General features: G+C 38.8%; 1 protein-coding gene across 1 annotated transcript in view; it reads right to left on the bottom strand.

Annotated features, from left to right (window-relative positions):
- Positions 1–2,064: 2,064 nt before the first annotated feature.
- The window catches only part of LOC102228025 (FERM domain-containing protein 5-like), a 55,063-nt gene continuing 41,391 nt past the window's right edge, over positions 2,065–15,736 (bottom strand). The window contains exons 2-14 of the mRNA XM_005798220.3: positions 15,542–15,646; positions 14,573–14,615; positions 14,046–14,124; positions 11,892–11,989; positions 11,224–11,347; positions 10,557–10,644; positions 9,922–10,010; positions 8,839–8,902; positions 8,648–8,739; positions 7,528–7,602; positions 7,114–7,182; positions 6,879–6,985; positions 2,065–2,932 (exon numbers count right to left, since the gene is read on the bottom strand). Of these exons, the coding sequence (XP_005798277.1) occupies positions 2,346–2,932; positions 6,879–6,985; positions 7,114–7,182; positions 7,528–7,602; positions 8,648–8,739; positions 8,839–8,902; positions 9,922–10,010; positions 10,557–10,644; positions 11,224–11,347; positions 11,892–11,989; positions 14,046–14,124; positions 14,573–14,615; positions 15,542–15,646 (1,620 nt within the window). The 3' untranslated portion in view covers positions 2,065–2,345. The remainder of the gene's footprint in view (positions 2,933–6,878; positions 6,986–7,113; positions 7,183–7,527; positions 7,603–8,647; positions 8,740–8,838; positions 8,903–9,921; positions 10,011–10,556; positions 10,645–11,223; positions 11,348–11,891; positions 11,990–14,045; positions 14,125–14,572; positions 14,616–15,541; positions 15,647–15,736) is intronic.

Here is a 15,736-nt window from a genome sequence, read left to right as displayed (position 1 = left end):
GGTGAGTGAATCTTGATAAAAAGTCCCGTTCAACATTTTTTTCCCCCAATCCCTTCCACGTCTCCAACGCATCTGATCTCACTTGAAACGCGGTGCTTAAAAAGGTATAATTTAATCTTCAATAACAAAATAACATTTCAGTTCTGGTAAAATATACATGGAAAAAAAGCTGTCGATATATAATAGGAAACAAACTATTTTGTACAAAAATGTACATCATTGCTCTTATTCTAGCAGTTGTAATAATATAGTATAATACAGAAACTGAAGGGCAAGGCTGAAACCAAAATAGATCAAGCTCTTCATAAAAAAAGTAACTGAAATTCATTGAATTTCAATTTGATGAAAACAGAACAATTAAATAAAAGCAAATAAATGAGCACATTCAAAGTACTTAATAAAAATCACATCAGCATTGCACATCTAGCTAGAACAGTATCTACTAGTGCCAGTGAATCTTTGCTCATCGTGAGGATTTCTCTAATTGTATCAGACAGTATCGGGCCACATGACACTACAGCTTTAGTTCACTGGATTCTTAGAAAATAATTGAAAAACTACTTTCATATCCATCAGCTGATCTTGTATAGCACTGTATATGGATGTTCAATAAGACTTAAGCAATTGCCCCCAAAAATCTAAACAGTCATAAATATGTTTTCAAAAAAGGCATTTGGTAATCACCCTGTCTGTTTTCCATTTTAACATCTCTTTTCTCCCTTTTCAAGCTATTCCTCTCGGTCTTTTATAAAGAGGTTAACCAGCTCTTTATCTTATTATAATAATGAATAGACATCAAAAGACCTTGACTCCATCGCAGCAGTTGGCCTTTCCAGACTCTTAACTCACTTGCATCTCTTGAAGATGAATCAACTTCCTGGATTGACATTCATTACCTCCCCTTCTTCTCTTCATTACATACAGTGGCTCTCAAATATCTAAGCACCCCTGATAAAAAGGCAGATTTTTTTTGATAGACCATGTTACAATATGAGATATTGCTCTGTATAATTTAACAGAAAACATAAATCTGTTAGGGGGAAAATCTAGAAACAAATAATGCGCCGTACTTGATTGCAGAAGTGTGTATAAACTGAAACTAATACCTTACAGAAGCATCTTTTGATTCAGTTTCACCATCCAGTCTCATCATCATACCACATCATGACTTGGTAATATTGGATTACTCTCCCATTCTGAAGACAAATCCTGTTCATAACCCTCTGCAGGGGAACCAAACGACTTTGAGAGCTGCTGTATAAATCAAAACTTTACTTTTTCTTTAGTGAAGCCATTCATGTGTTGATTTGGATGCGTGCTGGGATGCTGAAATGTTATTTTTTCTTATACCTGAATGTGTTTGGAACCGCTTTCTTTCTGTGAAGAGAAGTAACCCCAGATTATGATGCTGCCGCTAACACGTTTTGCTGTGTGAATGATGTCCTTTTAAAACTGTGCAGTGATTTTTGTTTGGGGAAAATGTCTTCCTTTGTCACCTTAGTTACAAATCTAGAGATATAAAAAATATACTGCACTGTTGAGCACAGCTAGTACTTTGCAGATTTTCTGCAGCCTGTTCAGTTCTGATGTCAGCCTCTTGGCAGCCTCCCAGAATAATTACCATCACAGCTTTCAATAATTTCTGAGAAATGTCTGCATTTTGGTGTACCACAGACTGAGTATTGAAACTGCGACAAAAGCTACTTCAACAAACTATTAGTTTAATGGTTGGGCGAACAACTTTATCTTTTTCTAACAGATTTGTTTATTTATTTGTTGAGGAAAAATTAAATATGTCACATTAAAGATGGAAAAAGTCTTGAAATTATTTGTCATGATCCAACTTTTTTTAAAACATAGAAACTTGCAACTGGGGTATTTAGCCTTTCACAGCCCACTGTATGCTTCTCAGAAATAAATAACCATCTGCAATGCTAATCCGTGCCAAGAAAAAAAAAAAATCAACATATTCCATTCCACAGAAACATAAATTTTAGGTTCCTCAGTTACTTATTTTCATAATTTTTTTTTCTTTTGTGTTTTTTGTAAAAATAAAGTTCCTGAAATGACTTAAAAAACGCAAAAAAATGTCTTCAGGCTTTGCTAAGCAAAAAAACAAACATGGTAGTAGGAGGGAGGGGTGTGCAACTAAAGAGTTGAGGTGATGGGAGAAAGATCCTGGCTTAGTGTTAGAAGGAGAGGTCCAAGTTGTTTTGTTTTCTGCAGGAGGAAGATGAGAAGCTGGGTTCTTGGTTCGGATGAAGTTGTCCTTCAACAACACTCCAGACTCCTAACAAACTCTTCTCACAAACCTGAACTGTCTTTGTGATGCTACAACCGCACCCTCAGTTGTTAATGAGCAACCCGCCCACCCAGCGGAGCTTGCAGGCGAACCACCGCCTGAGGGGACAAAAGTATTCATAATGGAACTGTTCAAACTCGGGGGTTTGACGGATGTCGCTTAAAAATGCGATGTCAAGGTCTGACTCGGTGAGGATGATAAGGAGGAGGAGCAAGACAAAAAGGAGTCCAATGGTGACGAGGAGCAAACGGAGGACGCTTAAGACAAACTTATTCACCTGTTCCACCTCGCTCAGGGCTGAGTCCTCCCCTGCTCCTTCATGTGCAGCTCTACCATCCACCCCGAAATCACCCTCTTCCCCGCGCATCGGGGTGCCCGCCTCTGACTCCTTTTCCTCCTCGATGCTGCAGGGTGCACCATTTATTTGGCGTGAGACGGCCATGTCTGTGCTGTGTTCAGCCACCGGGGTGGGAAGGACGCTATCTGAGGGACTGTAGGCCTCGTCCGAGATGACTGCCATCCCCTCACTGGCATCTGTAGCGTGGCTGCGGGACCGGGGTAGGAAAGACTCTCCATGGGACACCGAACGCACCGGTGTAGAGTGGGCACTGTCACGCAAAGACTCCAGACCTGGGGGAATAGGTAAAAGGACAAAAAGTGAAAAAAAAACTGCAATATTAGGTTGGAAAGGTTGGCTTGAAAGACTAAAATGTCTATGTGAAATGTTAGCACATTCCTCAATCAATCAACCAAGTCCAAGAATTTCCTCTGTTGTCTAGATAATATGGTTGTAAACAAATATGTAATCCATTTAACAATTTAGTCACATGCTGAGCCAGTTTAAAGTGCCAAATATAGTGTCAAAATGTGGTACACCAAGGTTAAGCAGGGTCAGCTTATAAAATACTATTTCTAACTTCTCATCTCAAACATCTCACCATCCAAACCATCATCCAGCAATAGACAGGGCAAGAGGAGCAGTAATAAGAGAAGCATCCAAGAGGCCTGTGGTAACTTTTGGGGAGCCACAGAGACCCAAAGCTTCAGTGGGAGAATCTGTTATTAGGAGAATTATTAGCAGTGCACAAATTTGGCTTTTATAGAATACCGGCAAAAACAACCCCCAAACCTCCCTAAAAAAACAGTTAAAAGTTATAAAATCCAAATTGTAGTTTACTAAAAATTATAGGAGAAGTATCAAACACATGGAAAAAGGTGCTCTTGTCAAATGACTTCAACATTTTTGGCCTGGTTGTACAACACCAAGAAAAACAAGATTTAACATCACCTGAATACACCATTGCTACATGGAGTTAGCAGCATCATCCTGCTTTATTTCAGCAGGAACATGGAAGCTCGTCAGTTTTGATGGGTGAATGAATGGCACTAAATGCACTCTTAATACTTGAAGAAAAGTTTATAGAGGCTGCAAGAGACTTTAGACTGCAGTGAATATTTGTCACCTAGCAGGGCAACAACCAAAGCCAAGAGGTGGAATGTGGTACAAATGTATTTATTTGTACCATAAATATTAGTATTTATGGTACAATACTAATAATACAATACTATTTGGTGTTAGTTTATCAAAAAAAATAAAAATGAATTACATTGCAAATGCTGGCAAATCACCCCCACAACATAATGTTCCCATGACCAAGGACACAGAACCTATCAGGCATTTTAATGGTAGTGTTAGCGTTTGAATTTGAAGAAACTAATAAAAAACATATCTTGCTCTTTATTCTGCCATTTGGCAAATGGGAATTTGAGTTTGATTGGTAAACCTAGTCAAACCCAAGAAGGAAGGTTTAGTTTTATTTAATGCCTGACAGTAAAAATCAAAAGGTTTTGAGTGTCTTTTAATGCCTGGTTTCAACAGTAATGGGTGTGCCGTTCATGGACAAGCTGCAATGTATTTCTGAAGATTGAGATTTTCATGTCCTTTTGGCTCACTGGAGGTCTGCCATAGAGCGGAGACAGTCACACCCTGTGTCCGATAATGCTTTTCTTAGAGTCAAAACATCAATGAATACAGTTTGTATTTCAGGGACTTTCCAACTAGAATAACAAAAGAATTCAACCTCGGGCAAGAAATACTAAACAGATATGTTTCAGCAACAGCATCCATAAGGTAAGATGTAAGGTACAACGCTGCCTTGCCTTGAATTTTGAGCTTTCTCATTAATCTATGTTAAAGTTTGCTGAAATGCTTAAACAATTTAATACACAGCCTCAAATAATTCCTGGAATCACAAGAATACTTCAATAATTAGAAATTCACTATGAAGTTTCATTAGCCAATATGAACTGTACAAGTTACAAATTACCATCATAAAAGAGGGGAACTACATTATTTGAATAAACTTCAACTCTGTTGACAATGTGTTACACATTTCAAAATGCACAAATATAAAACATAAGAAATATTTTTAATCATGACATTTTTAATATCCAGAATAAGCCAGAATGATGTAAAGAAAAATGTGCTTAAATATGATGAATTAGTTCTTGTTCTTTTGCTGGAACACATAATTTAGGACAATCTGATTTTGAAAGTTTTTTGTGTCCCCCTGTTGCTGAGCTTGGCTATAGCCAAGTCCCCTAAATCAAACAACAAATATTTACTAGCAGGGTTTAAAAAGTCAGATTATAAATTGTCCACTCTGCTGCAAATGATAAAAGTACAGTAAAGGAAAGACGCTCTACAGTAAATATGAGCCATGGCAGAGTACTTTGCTGATGGTATCACATTCTCACAAGGGTCAGAGCAGCAACATTACACCGTTACTGTAAAATGAGGGGGATTAAATTTAAGCATTTCATGAGAAAACAGGTCATAGAAATATTGTTTTAGACTCTTAGAATAGCAGAAAGGATTACATCTAAAATCCAAACATCTGCTGACATTAACAATAGTCAACAAAAGTTTTCCTTTAAAACAACAGCTGAAACCAAATAACCAAGAAACAAGGGGAACTGCATGAAGTGTGTCTCTTTACCACAATAAATATGCAAAAAACTGACAAGAAAACAAAACAAAACAAAAAAAGCTTCATTTGAGCCCACTTTACCTGCAGGACCACTGGCGTGAGAACAGGGCAGTGGAGTACCCAGACGAGGACTGAGTCTACTGGGCTCCTGCTGCCCCATCAGGGAAGGGTAGAGGGGCAGGACGCCGAGGGCCTTGCCCAGCATACGAGGCCCCAAGCTCAGCACGCGGACCTTTACATCCCGGTAGCAGTGGTTGATCATACGCAGGTGAACGTTCACCCGAGTGGTGATGCGGATCAGACACTTCACCATGGCTGCAGCATGCAGAAGCCTGTTCTGTCTTTATGGTCCCTGCCCAAAGTCCAGGCTTCGGGTTAATGTCTTTATTGCTTCTGACAGAGGGGGAAACAGTGGCTTTCTGCGGGCACTGCTATGATCAGCAGCATTAGCCTCCCAGCTTGGCCCCACCCAGGCCAGTGACATACATGGAGCAGAAGACCCTGGTTATTTTCAGCTGAGGTATTTATACCTCCCTAAGACATCTAGTCAGCACACACCGATGGTGGGAAAGTCTTACTGCTCTGCTTAATATATACGACACACCTACTTCTGTCTTCCATCCATATTATTGTACACAGAGCATAAAGTTAAGAGTATGACCATGTGTCACTGCTTTACCAATCGGTTCTGGAGCAGAAGACTGCAAGTAACTTCAGATGGCAGTATGTTGACAGAACAGAAACACAAGCGTACCCACATAACTTAAAGGCTCTGCTGAACTGTGTCAAAGTGACTGAGCGATGCTCACGCCTGCAGTAGCCTGTTTTGACATGAACTCAAACGGCTCCAGTTTCAGGAAGAACGTGAGAGTTTGAGATGTTTAGCTCAAGAGAGGGGAGGAATTCTCTAAAAACAGGCCAAGAGGATCTCTAATTCTGTTTGAGTTCAGAGTCAGAGACATTGCGGATACATAAAATAAAGGATTGTGTCTTGCAAAAGCATTCATTGGGCTTGAACTATTTCTGCAAGTTGTCACAGTACAAACTCATAATTCAAGGTGCTCCATTAGGATTTTAGGTGATAGATCAAAAACACCAAAACGAGTAAGTGTGATGGAAGGAAAATGATACCTGGTTTTCAAAATTTTCAACAGATACCATCGCTGCTCTGATCCTGCTAAAGAAACACACCCCCACAGCATGATGCCGACACCACCATGTGACATCACTACAAGGATTGTGTGCAGAGTTAGCTTTCCTCTACACATACCATTTAGACTCTAATCATGTAGTAAATGATATCTAATGACGTGGATTCTATTTTAGGACTTCAAGGTAAAGCACGTTAAAGACATATGAACAATTTTATTTCATAAACTCATAAAAATTCATAAATGTTTCATTTTCATCTCACTTCACATTTATACAACTCTCTGTGTTATGTTTCTGATATTAAATCTCAGAAAAAGTTTTGAAATTCTGGGTTACAACTTGACAAAATAGAAAATGTTCAAATGTTAGGAATGTATGATTGGCTTGCTATTGAGAAACACATGGGTTTTATCTCCCAGTAACTATTTTCTTACCCTCCATGATAGATATGTGCACAGCTCTCCGACGTGTACGGGGAACACTGCTGAGGCGAGGCCCATGGGTGATGGATGGACAACTCCTACTGGGCACAAGGCCAGACCTGTTATTTAAAAAAAACATAATACAGGTTTCAATATAAAAGAAGTAAGCAGAATGTAATCAGTAGGAGGCAGTGCTGTAGAGATATCTACAACAACAACTAAGTATGTGAGGTAATTTTTACCCTACCTGTGTATTTCTGGAGGTTCACGTTTGATTCTGGCACTTTGCTCCATTACCTCTTTCGCTACTCTTCCACTGTTTTAAGATAAAGAAACAGTACACATTGGAAGTTTTAAATACATTAAAACATAGACAGAGTACATAAAAGTTATCACTGCAGTAATAAGTAAGTATAGTACAAGAGCATACATGCTGCTATATACATGTTAGCAGTTTCAAAGTGTAATCAGTTGCCCTTCATTTCCACCTCTACCTCCCCTCTCCTTTTAGGTGTCACAACCATCCTTTGGGAAGAAGCAGCACAAAAGGTCGGGAGGTCACATCCTCTGGAAATAATTATATCCACCTCCAACTGTGTTTTTTAGTTTCAATGTCCTCCCTCCCTGTTATCACTCAGGCTGCGTTGCTGGGTAGTCTTACCTGTAGCGGAAACGGCTGCCCTTGAAGAACAGGTTGCTGCTGGAGACGGTGCGAACCTGACTGGACTTCTCAAGTCTGACCAACGAAAGGAAAAAAAAAGAAACAAGTCAGTTAAATTTACAGAAAGGACAGAAAAAAAGAATCATTAAACAAACTACTATTTTCTCCATGATTTGCTTGCCAGTAGCAAACTATGAGGAAATGCGTAAAAAACAAAAATAAAAAAACAGTACTAGGAACAGAAAACAGGATAACTAATATCTATTTGCATTGCACAATATAGATAATATACACAGGGTTTTTAGTGACACTCACAGGTTAGCTAAGCATATTCTATAGGTCAGGGGTGTCCTGCAACTTTTAGATGTGCCTCTGCTGCACCACACCTGAATAGCATAATTAGGTCATTTGCATGACTCTGGAGAACTGATCTACACAAGAAGGAAGTAATTAAGCCATTTCATTCCAGTATTTTGTACCTGTGGCACATCTAAAAACTGCAGGACACCGGCCCTTGAGGACTGGAGTTTGACACCTGTGCTTTATCTGAAAATGGCAGCATTTTGGGCTATATGTGCTTAAAAGTCTGAAAAGTGGAAAACAAAAGAAAAAGAGTCAGACCTAAAAACCCCTTCACATGCTTCAGTAGAAGAGCTGTCTTTACTGCACCTCTTTTAACCACTGAGGACAGACTCAGTTTTTAGGTTCTAATGACCTTTATTGTACAGTAAATAAAGGGGAGACAGAAGAAAATGTCCCAATCAAACTCAGGACAGCTATGTTGAAAACTATAGCCTCTAACCATGGTGCTAGCATTCTTCCCAGCACCCCAGACTAATTGCCTTTTGTTAATCAACTTCTATCAGCTGTAGATCATGGAGATCCTGACCTGTAACTCATGGATAAGACATTGGAAGCATCTATCAAGAAAAGCACTGAAGTGTTTGGAGTCTAAAAATCAGCATGACCTCACATCTCACTTCTCCAGTTGATAAACAAGCTGAAGGGAAGGGGTTTTAAGGACACCATCATGATGTGATGGTATCCTGTCTGACACTGTTCAGGGATGGAGAGAGGGCGAAAAAAACAGCCTAATAAGATATGAAAGCTGCAAACTCACTTGTAAAACGCCTGATTCTCCACACCACACTTCCAAAGGTGCTTGCATGCCTCTGGCGTGGGCGCAAAGTATGTTAAAATGATCTTTCTGTCCTGCACAACAGAGATATGGAGATTTGCGGGAAAGATTAGCCAGTTGTGACAAAAAGCCACACTCCAAGCAAGACACATTAAATAAATTCACTTGCTCACCTCCTTCTGATTTGCATATATGTGGAAAGTCTTGGCCTCAAATTTGAGCTTGGACACCTCGTTCCTGTCCGGGAGAGCAAGCGCAATCACGGGTACACGTACAGCCGAGCAGAAACAGAGAGCCACAACCTCTTTAAATATTCATGCAGGCACTTTGAGATCACATAAACAGCCAAGGCGCTCCATGTTAAGCTGACAAAACAAATTAGTGATAATATTCCCCAGAGGAAGGGAAAGAGAGAATAGAGGATGAGGGAAGCTGGAGAACAACTGAAGGCCAAAAAAGTAAGCTATTAAAAATACACAAAAGTGCATGTTACATTTGCCATACCACCATCATACCAAGGTGGCCATACCAAGGCCACCTTGGTATGATTATTGATGGCAACAATCATACCAGTTAAAGAAAACAAAATTACTCTGTTGTAGGTGTTTTTAAATGACCTATTATATCTTTCGCCAGTAAATGCTGTTGGTATGAGCCACTTTTCTGCTAAGATGTTCAACACATCTAGCTTCTGTAATTAGCCATCTGTTAGCCGCTGTCTCGAGGCACAGGCACAGGCAGATGAACAGGCTGTTGACAGTGGCTGTACAACCAGCTGTAGTACACATCATGTTATAAATAACAAAGAACAGGTGTGTCAGACTACATAAAGTAAAGGCCTGCCTCTTTTTTTAAGTCTGTGCTGTCTGACGTCCACACAAGATGCCACAGACCATGATGAGAAAGCTTTGGAGTTTTGTCATAAGAGGAAATGGATAAAGTCACTTTATAGAAAATAGATAAACATGTCCAAATAAATAAATTGCCTTTAAACTAATCAAATTTGCTTCTGGTGTATAACAAGGTTCTGTGATTGGCCCTGAATATTTTCTAATACACATAAATGGTTTTAGTGGGTAGACTAATGGTCTTTCAATCAGAAAGTTGCGTGTTAGTTTCCAGCTTCCTCCTGTTGCATGTTGATGTGGTCCTGGCCAAGCCACTTATCCTCAAGTTACTTACTTATCTGCACTTTATATGAAGGCGTGAGTGTTAGCACATCATATCTATCTAAGAGTCTTCATGTTTGCTCTCACCATTTAAGAAAGTGAACTCTCTTGTTTCCCTGAAGAACCACAAAGCCAAATGGCGTGAAGGCGAGAAAAGCGGGGTTCCCCGACACATCCTAAAATATTTTAAGATATACAATCAGATTTAGATGCAACAAAAAACAAAACAGAAGACATAGAGATATGGACAAAATTTTGAGACACAAAGGTAGGTAAAAGGCCATAAAATAAAATTATGTTTTGTTGCAACAGTGATGGTAGGATGGAAAAAGCTTTTCTCCTGTACGATTCCCAGACAACCGGTGGCAAGTAGACAGCATTTAGTGGTTCTTAAGACTACATTAGTATTAAGAATTTATTAGACACTGTGATCAACCATTCCTTAGTATAATATTTTTTCCTACTGAACAAATGTACTCATGTTTAAAATAAAAAAAATTCAAAAATTAGGAGTGAGATTATACAACTGCAAAGAGATTCTTCTTTTCATTTTGTAACATCTTATATAGACAATGACTAATATGTAGGCCATTGTGGCAAAAATGTGTGTTTGAGAAACTTCTGCCCTTTCTGTGGCAATAGTTTAACATGACAGCTTGGACTGAAATGCCTTAGAAATGTCTAGTAATTAGTAACATGGTAGTTAAAAAACTGCTTCTCACCTTACATGGATGCGGATCAACACCATATGTCTCCAGCATCTGGGCTTTCAGCAGGAAATTTCGCTCTGATGTTTCAGGGGTCTGTCCGCTGAGAAAAAGCAACAGCCCAGATGTCAGTCCATAATGAGCCACAAAAACAGCTGCAGAGGAAAGGCTTTGCCACAAGTGGGCAGCAGTGTGTTATGCTATGCAGCATTCATCCCTAAACATCTGACTCGATTGATACAATTAGAATCCTGTTGTGTCTGTCATTAAATATTTTAATACTTATCTATGCAGCAGCCTACATTTAACCTAATTTATCCAAAAAAAAAAAAAAATGCAAGCAATATATCGTTTTGTGAATACGTGTAATTGTGTATGAATGACATGTAAAAAACATCTGTAGCCTGAGTAACAAAAAATATTGTTTGTCTTTGATGGTTCTACTTTATAATTTAGGTTTTGTACTGATGCTAATGCCTATTTCCAACAATAGCCATTTATAATTTCACCTATGCAAAATGAATAAAAATGAGAAGATCTTACTTATCTTTTCCATCTGTTTAGACAACTGATATTTACCAAGTAGTGCTTCATAATATAGGCAATTACAGAAATATAAGGAGATGTTTAGTGATTTTTTAAAAGTAAAATCTGAATTAGACATTTATCTGTCATCTCTTACATCAGCTCAGTTTTGTGTATTTCTGCGATCCGGCGCTCCAGTTTCTCCGAGTGCTTGGGAAAGAACTGGAATTTGGAGCTGTAACCTTCAGGATGCTTCCCAGGGTCGTAATCACCAATCTCAGCTAGAGGCGGCATCAGAAAAAAGATAAAAGGAAGTTAGCTCATTCCCCAATCCTGGCCGGGATTAGCTGAGGTCCTTCATGCCACATTGCCCACTCTAAGCTGACCGTGATGCTGATTTCTCTTTACAAGGAGAAGCTGACTAGGCAGGCCATCTTTAATTTATCAGCACATCTTCCACCAAACAGGAGCCTGCCCTCCCATGAACGCGGTGCTTTCTGTGAAGCTTGCTGTGCCAGACTTCAGCATCATCTCTTGGACATTTGTTTCTGTAGCTGTGCACGTCTGACAAGATCCCAGATTAAATATTGCACCAGCTGAGAACAATTATAATTTACACAAATACTAGAGAGCAAGCCAGTACAAACAAACTGAAAATTAGGTGTGAAATGATGATTACATATCTTACATAAAACCATCTGCAGGTACTTTAATGGGCCTTTTTCACATATCTAGAAAAGCCACCGGAAATTAGCCTTCTAGCTAAACTAATCTGTAGAATATAGAAATCAGTGAGCAGCACTCATTTCTGTCTCTTTTACTTACCTTGAAGGATGTGGGCAGCCAGCATGGCAGCGTCTGAGGTTTTGCACAGGAGACGACCGTGATAGAGGTCTCTCTTTAGCTGCAGGAAGACCAAATATCTACAAAGGACAAACATATATGTCAAAGAAGCATTCAACGCAGAAATTTTGAAAACTAGAGTAGAAGTAGCGGTACAACAAACTCAATTAATTTCAAATCACTTTATCGAGATCACCTTCCCTAAATGTGGGTTTAATAATTATGTTTGATTTTCAGCTCTTTTTTATTTTTTGTAAGAGTAGAAACACCCTACAGGAAAGAGCTGCTCCTCATGCTTGTTTTTGTAGCCTCCAAGACTAGTTTCAAACTGATCCAACCGTTTGGCTCCTCAACCATGAACGTTAATGAGGCAACATTTGTAGCAGAGATTATGATAATGAGAAGTGGTGCTGACTATTATTTCCTGCTATCATTATTCTTTGTATTTTGGAGACACTGCAGTGGAATTACTGAACATCTGCTTTTAGGCAATAAAACAGTCAGGCAGACCTAATTTCTTCACTCTGTTACCTCCACAAAAGCTGATGACATCTATTTAAAAGTGGATATTTTTGTTGAATACAAAATGAATATTAGATCATACGACAGGACATATTTACTCTGCCTCCATTTGTTTACTTATCCTACTATTTCTGTGCCTTGCAGAGCATTCATACCATATGAGTATTTTCCCATTTTGTCATATTACTGACGAAATGTTTACCATACTTTTTTTTGTGCTATTTTTAGTCCCCTTTACTTTGATAGCCCTGGATAAAATCTTACCAAATGCCTTCAGAAGTCACCTAATACATACAGTTTAATCTCCAAGAAAATCCAGCTGCACTGTGAAGATTTGTCAGAGAATATTAGCGGACAAATATGAAAACCAAGAAACATCGCAGCAGCTCAGAGAGAAGTTTAAAGTGGAATTAGACTAGTGGAGATCCTCATCAGTTATGACAGGAGTCGCTAAATACTTGATAGTGTCGACCTTCTCGTTGGACTGTGACCCCAAGCGAAATTTTGACTTAGTAGCCAAAATATATGCCACACTTTCACATTAAAAAGTGTTTAAAATGTTACAAATCTTTCATCGTTTCCTTTTTGAATTGATGACAACATTGTGTTAATTTACCATGTAAAATAAGTAGAAATTTGTCACTGTAAAATGACAACCTTTGGAATAGCTCGTAGTGTTTTAGTCTCTTTGTAAGGCTCTAAATAATAACTCCTAAACATCAGAAAACTTTTCCAACTTCCTTCATTGGATTAAATCTCTGGGGGAAAATACACATCCTGGAAAAGCTGCTTATTTGTGTGTTTTATTTTTGTGTTTTGCTATGCAGCACACAGAACAGTCTAACCAAATCATGATGATTTTTTGCTCTCCCACCCTCTGCGCAGTGACCTCTCCACTGTCATAATCATGTATCATGCTGTCCTCCTTCCCTCCCACTCTTCTTTTTGCTTCACACTTTCAATCAGCCCTCCTTGCCCCTTATCTCCTCTATCCACTCTATTCATTATATACACTCTACATGCGGTGCACACTGACTCTCATTATGCCTCAAACAGAGTGGACTCCTCTCTCTTCAGTCGGGTAATGAAAACATGTGGACACAAGACACATTCACCAGCTGGCTGTGCTTTGCATCATCTGGAGGAAATCTGCCTTTTTTATTTCTGTAACCTAATGTGGGTATTAGGAACTGTGACATATATTCAGAAAAAATTACCAAGTTGAGGAAATGTGTTCATTTACACAGAAAAATCCTGCCTTATGTTGCTTTTAATGTGCTTTCCATTGTTCTGGAGAGCTACTAGGAGAGGCTTTTATGTTTCTCGCTGCTCCTCCTAAAAACTGCAATATTTAGCATAATGTTTTCAAACCCAGTGCTCGGTCATTTTAATTATGAAATGTTTACAAGTAATGTTTCAAAAAGAACCACGTTCGGCCAGTCCAAAGATTTCATACAAACATCTGCTCTGAAATTAAACATAAAAATAATCTTTCTGTAAAAAGGTCTTTGCTTATCATCGACTGAAACAGATGCAAATTACCTCTGTAGAAGAAAAATTAGGGTAAGAAGCATTTATTAACTCCTTTTAGCTGAATGCCACCACATGTCATACCGAGTGATTTCCTCCTTGAGAGCAACAGGATCAGGAGGGTAGAACTTTACTCTCAGACACATGGTGAACGGAGGCTGAGCTGCAGGAGGCAAAGAGAAAAGCTTAGACAGCACTGTAAGGGGAAATGAGCAAGAAGATTTAGCTTTTGTACACAGAAAAGAAGTTAATATCTTTTGTCAAATGTGCTCATAAGATGTGAATTTTGAACATGTTTACATATAAAAGTCCATATCTTTAAGAACACATGATGGTGGCATCCTTAAACCCTTTACATGCAGCGCGCTGTTTTTCCATTGTATTTTCCAGGGGTGAGGGTTGAGGGGTTTAAACAATAATGTGAAAATCCTCCAACTAATGTCTAGTGTTTCATATTTCTCTGTCTGCTGTTCTTTAGTGAAACAAACTTTCTTGCACTTAATATAATATGAACTGAAGCAAAAAGCTTTGTTGCCTCAAATTTAGGAAGGATCCGTGTTGGTTTACATACTTAAAGAGAAGTGAAGTAAACTTAAACAGAAGGTACTTACATTTCATTTGCTTTGAAATTGATTTGGTGAACTCCAACCAGTGCTGCATCAGGAATGAAAAAGAGCGACAAGGGAAAATGGCAAAATGTCTAAGCAAAAATTACCTCAGCAGTAGAAAATTCTCACATTGTGTCATTAAGCAGACACTTCCAATCTCAACTGCCTGAATGCTCGGTTGTTACTACTGACAGTTTTCTGGAGAAACCCATTCAGACAACAAGTGATGATATAACAGAGCTGACTGTGAAGTGCAGTGACATAAAGCTGTTTGGAATATAGATGATCTGTAAGTTTCAAGCAGATCTTTAGAAGATGTGAAGATGCAATACTGTTACATATCAGTGGAAGACACATTTCTCTGGGAGATCAACTCTTCCATGGAGACAAATACATTCTCTTTGCAACCTTGTCGGACCCACGTCCTGTAAATGGAACCCTGATTCTGTAACATATTTTTCCTGTGGTGCATTCTCATCAACAAAATCCGCCTACTCACAGCAGCTAATATAATAGCTCTGAGCAGACGTGTTGGAGATGTAGCATTATCGTGGGTCACCTGATGTCAGAATTTCTAAATGGTTTCATCCATAAAGCAAAACATCTATGCCTCCAAGTAGAAGCACACAAGCATTTCAGTCTAAACATAATCATTTCTATGAATAAATTCCATCTATTTGCATTATTAATTCGACTAAACAAAAAGAAACACATTTGAGCATCTCTGCTTGTACTTTTACAGTGGAAATGTACATTTTTAATTCAAAGACAAACTCAGTTTTTTCTCAGTATCTTCTTTTAAGGCAAGTTGTTGAATATTTATTGCAAATGAGAGCAATGAAAAGCCATCCCGTGGATGACCTTCTGTAGTAAAAATATTGTATCTTATTAAGAATAAAATGAATCTAAGAATAAAATGCCTCCAAAGATCAAATATCCAAAGCCAGAGTTCAGTCAAACACAGATGCTCACCCGCTGCTTGTCTGGATCCACATATCTGATGCCAAAATAGTCTTTCTCCAGTAGGTTTAGATGGTGGCAGAGGAGGTCAAACAGATACTGTCCTTTTGCATCCCGCTGTAAAAGAGGACAGGAAAAACTACACTTAGGCCACCATCTGTGCATGAATGTTCTGGAAGATTCAAAAACAGATAAGGCTGGGGAGAG

Source organism: Xiphophorus maculatus, chromosome 2 (assembly GCF_002775205.1).
Source record: "Xiphophorus maculatus strain JP 163 A chromosome 2, X_maculatus-5.0-male, whole genome shotgun sequence".
NCBI classification, from domain to species: domain Eukaryota; kingdom Metazoa; phylum Chordata; class Actinopteri; order Cyprinodontiformes; family Poeciliidae; genus Xiphophorus; species Xiphophorus maculatus.
The sequence above is the reverse complement of the archived record's forward strand: the minus strand, read 5'-3'. Positions and strand labels throughout refer to the sequence as shown.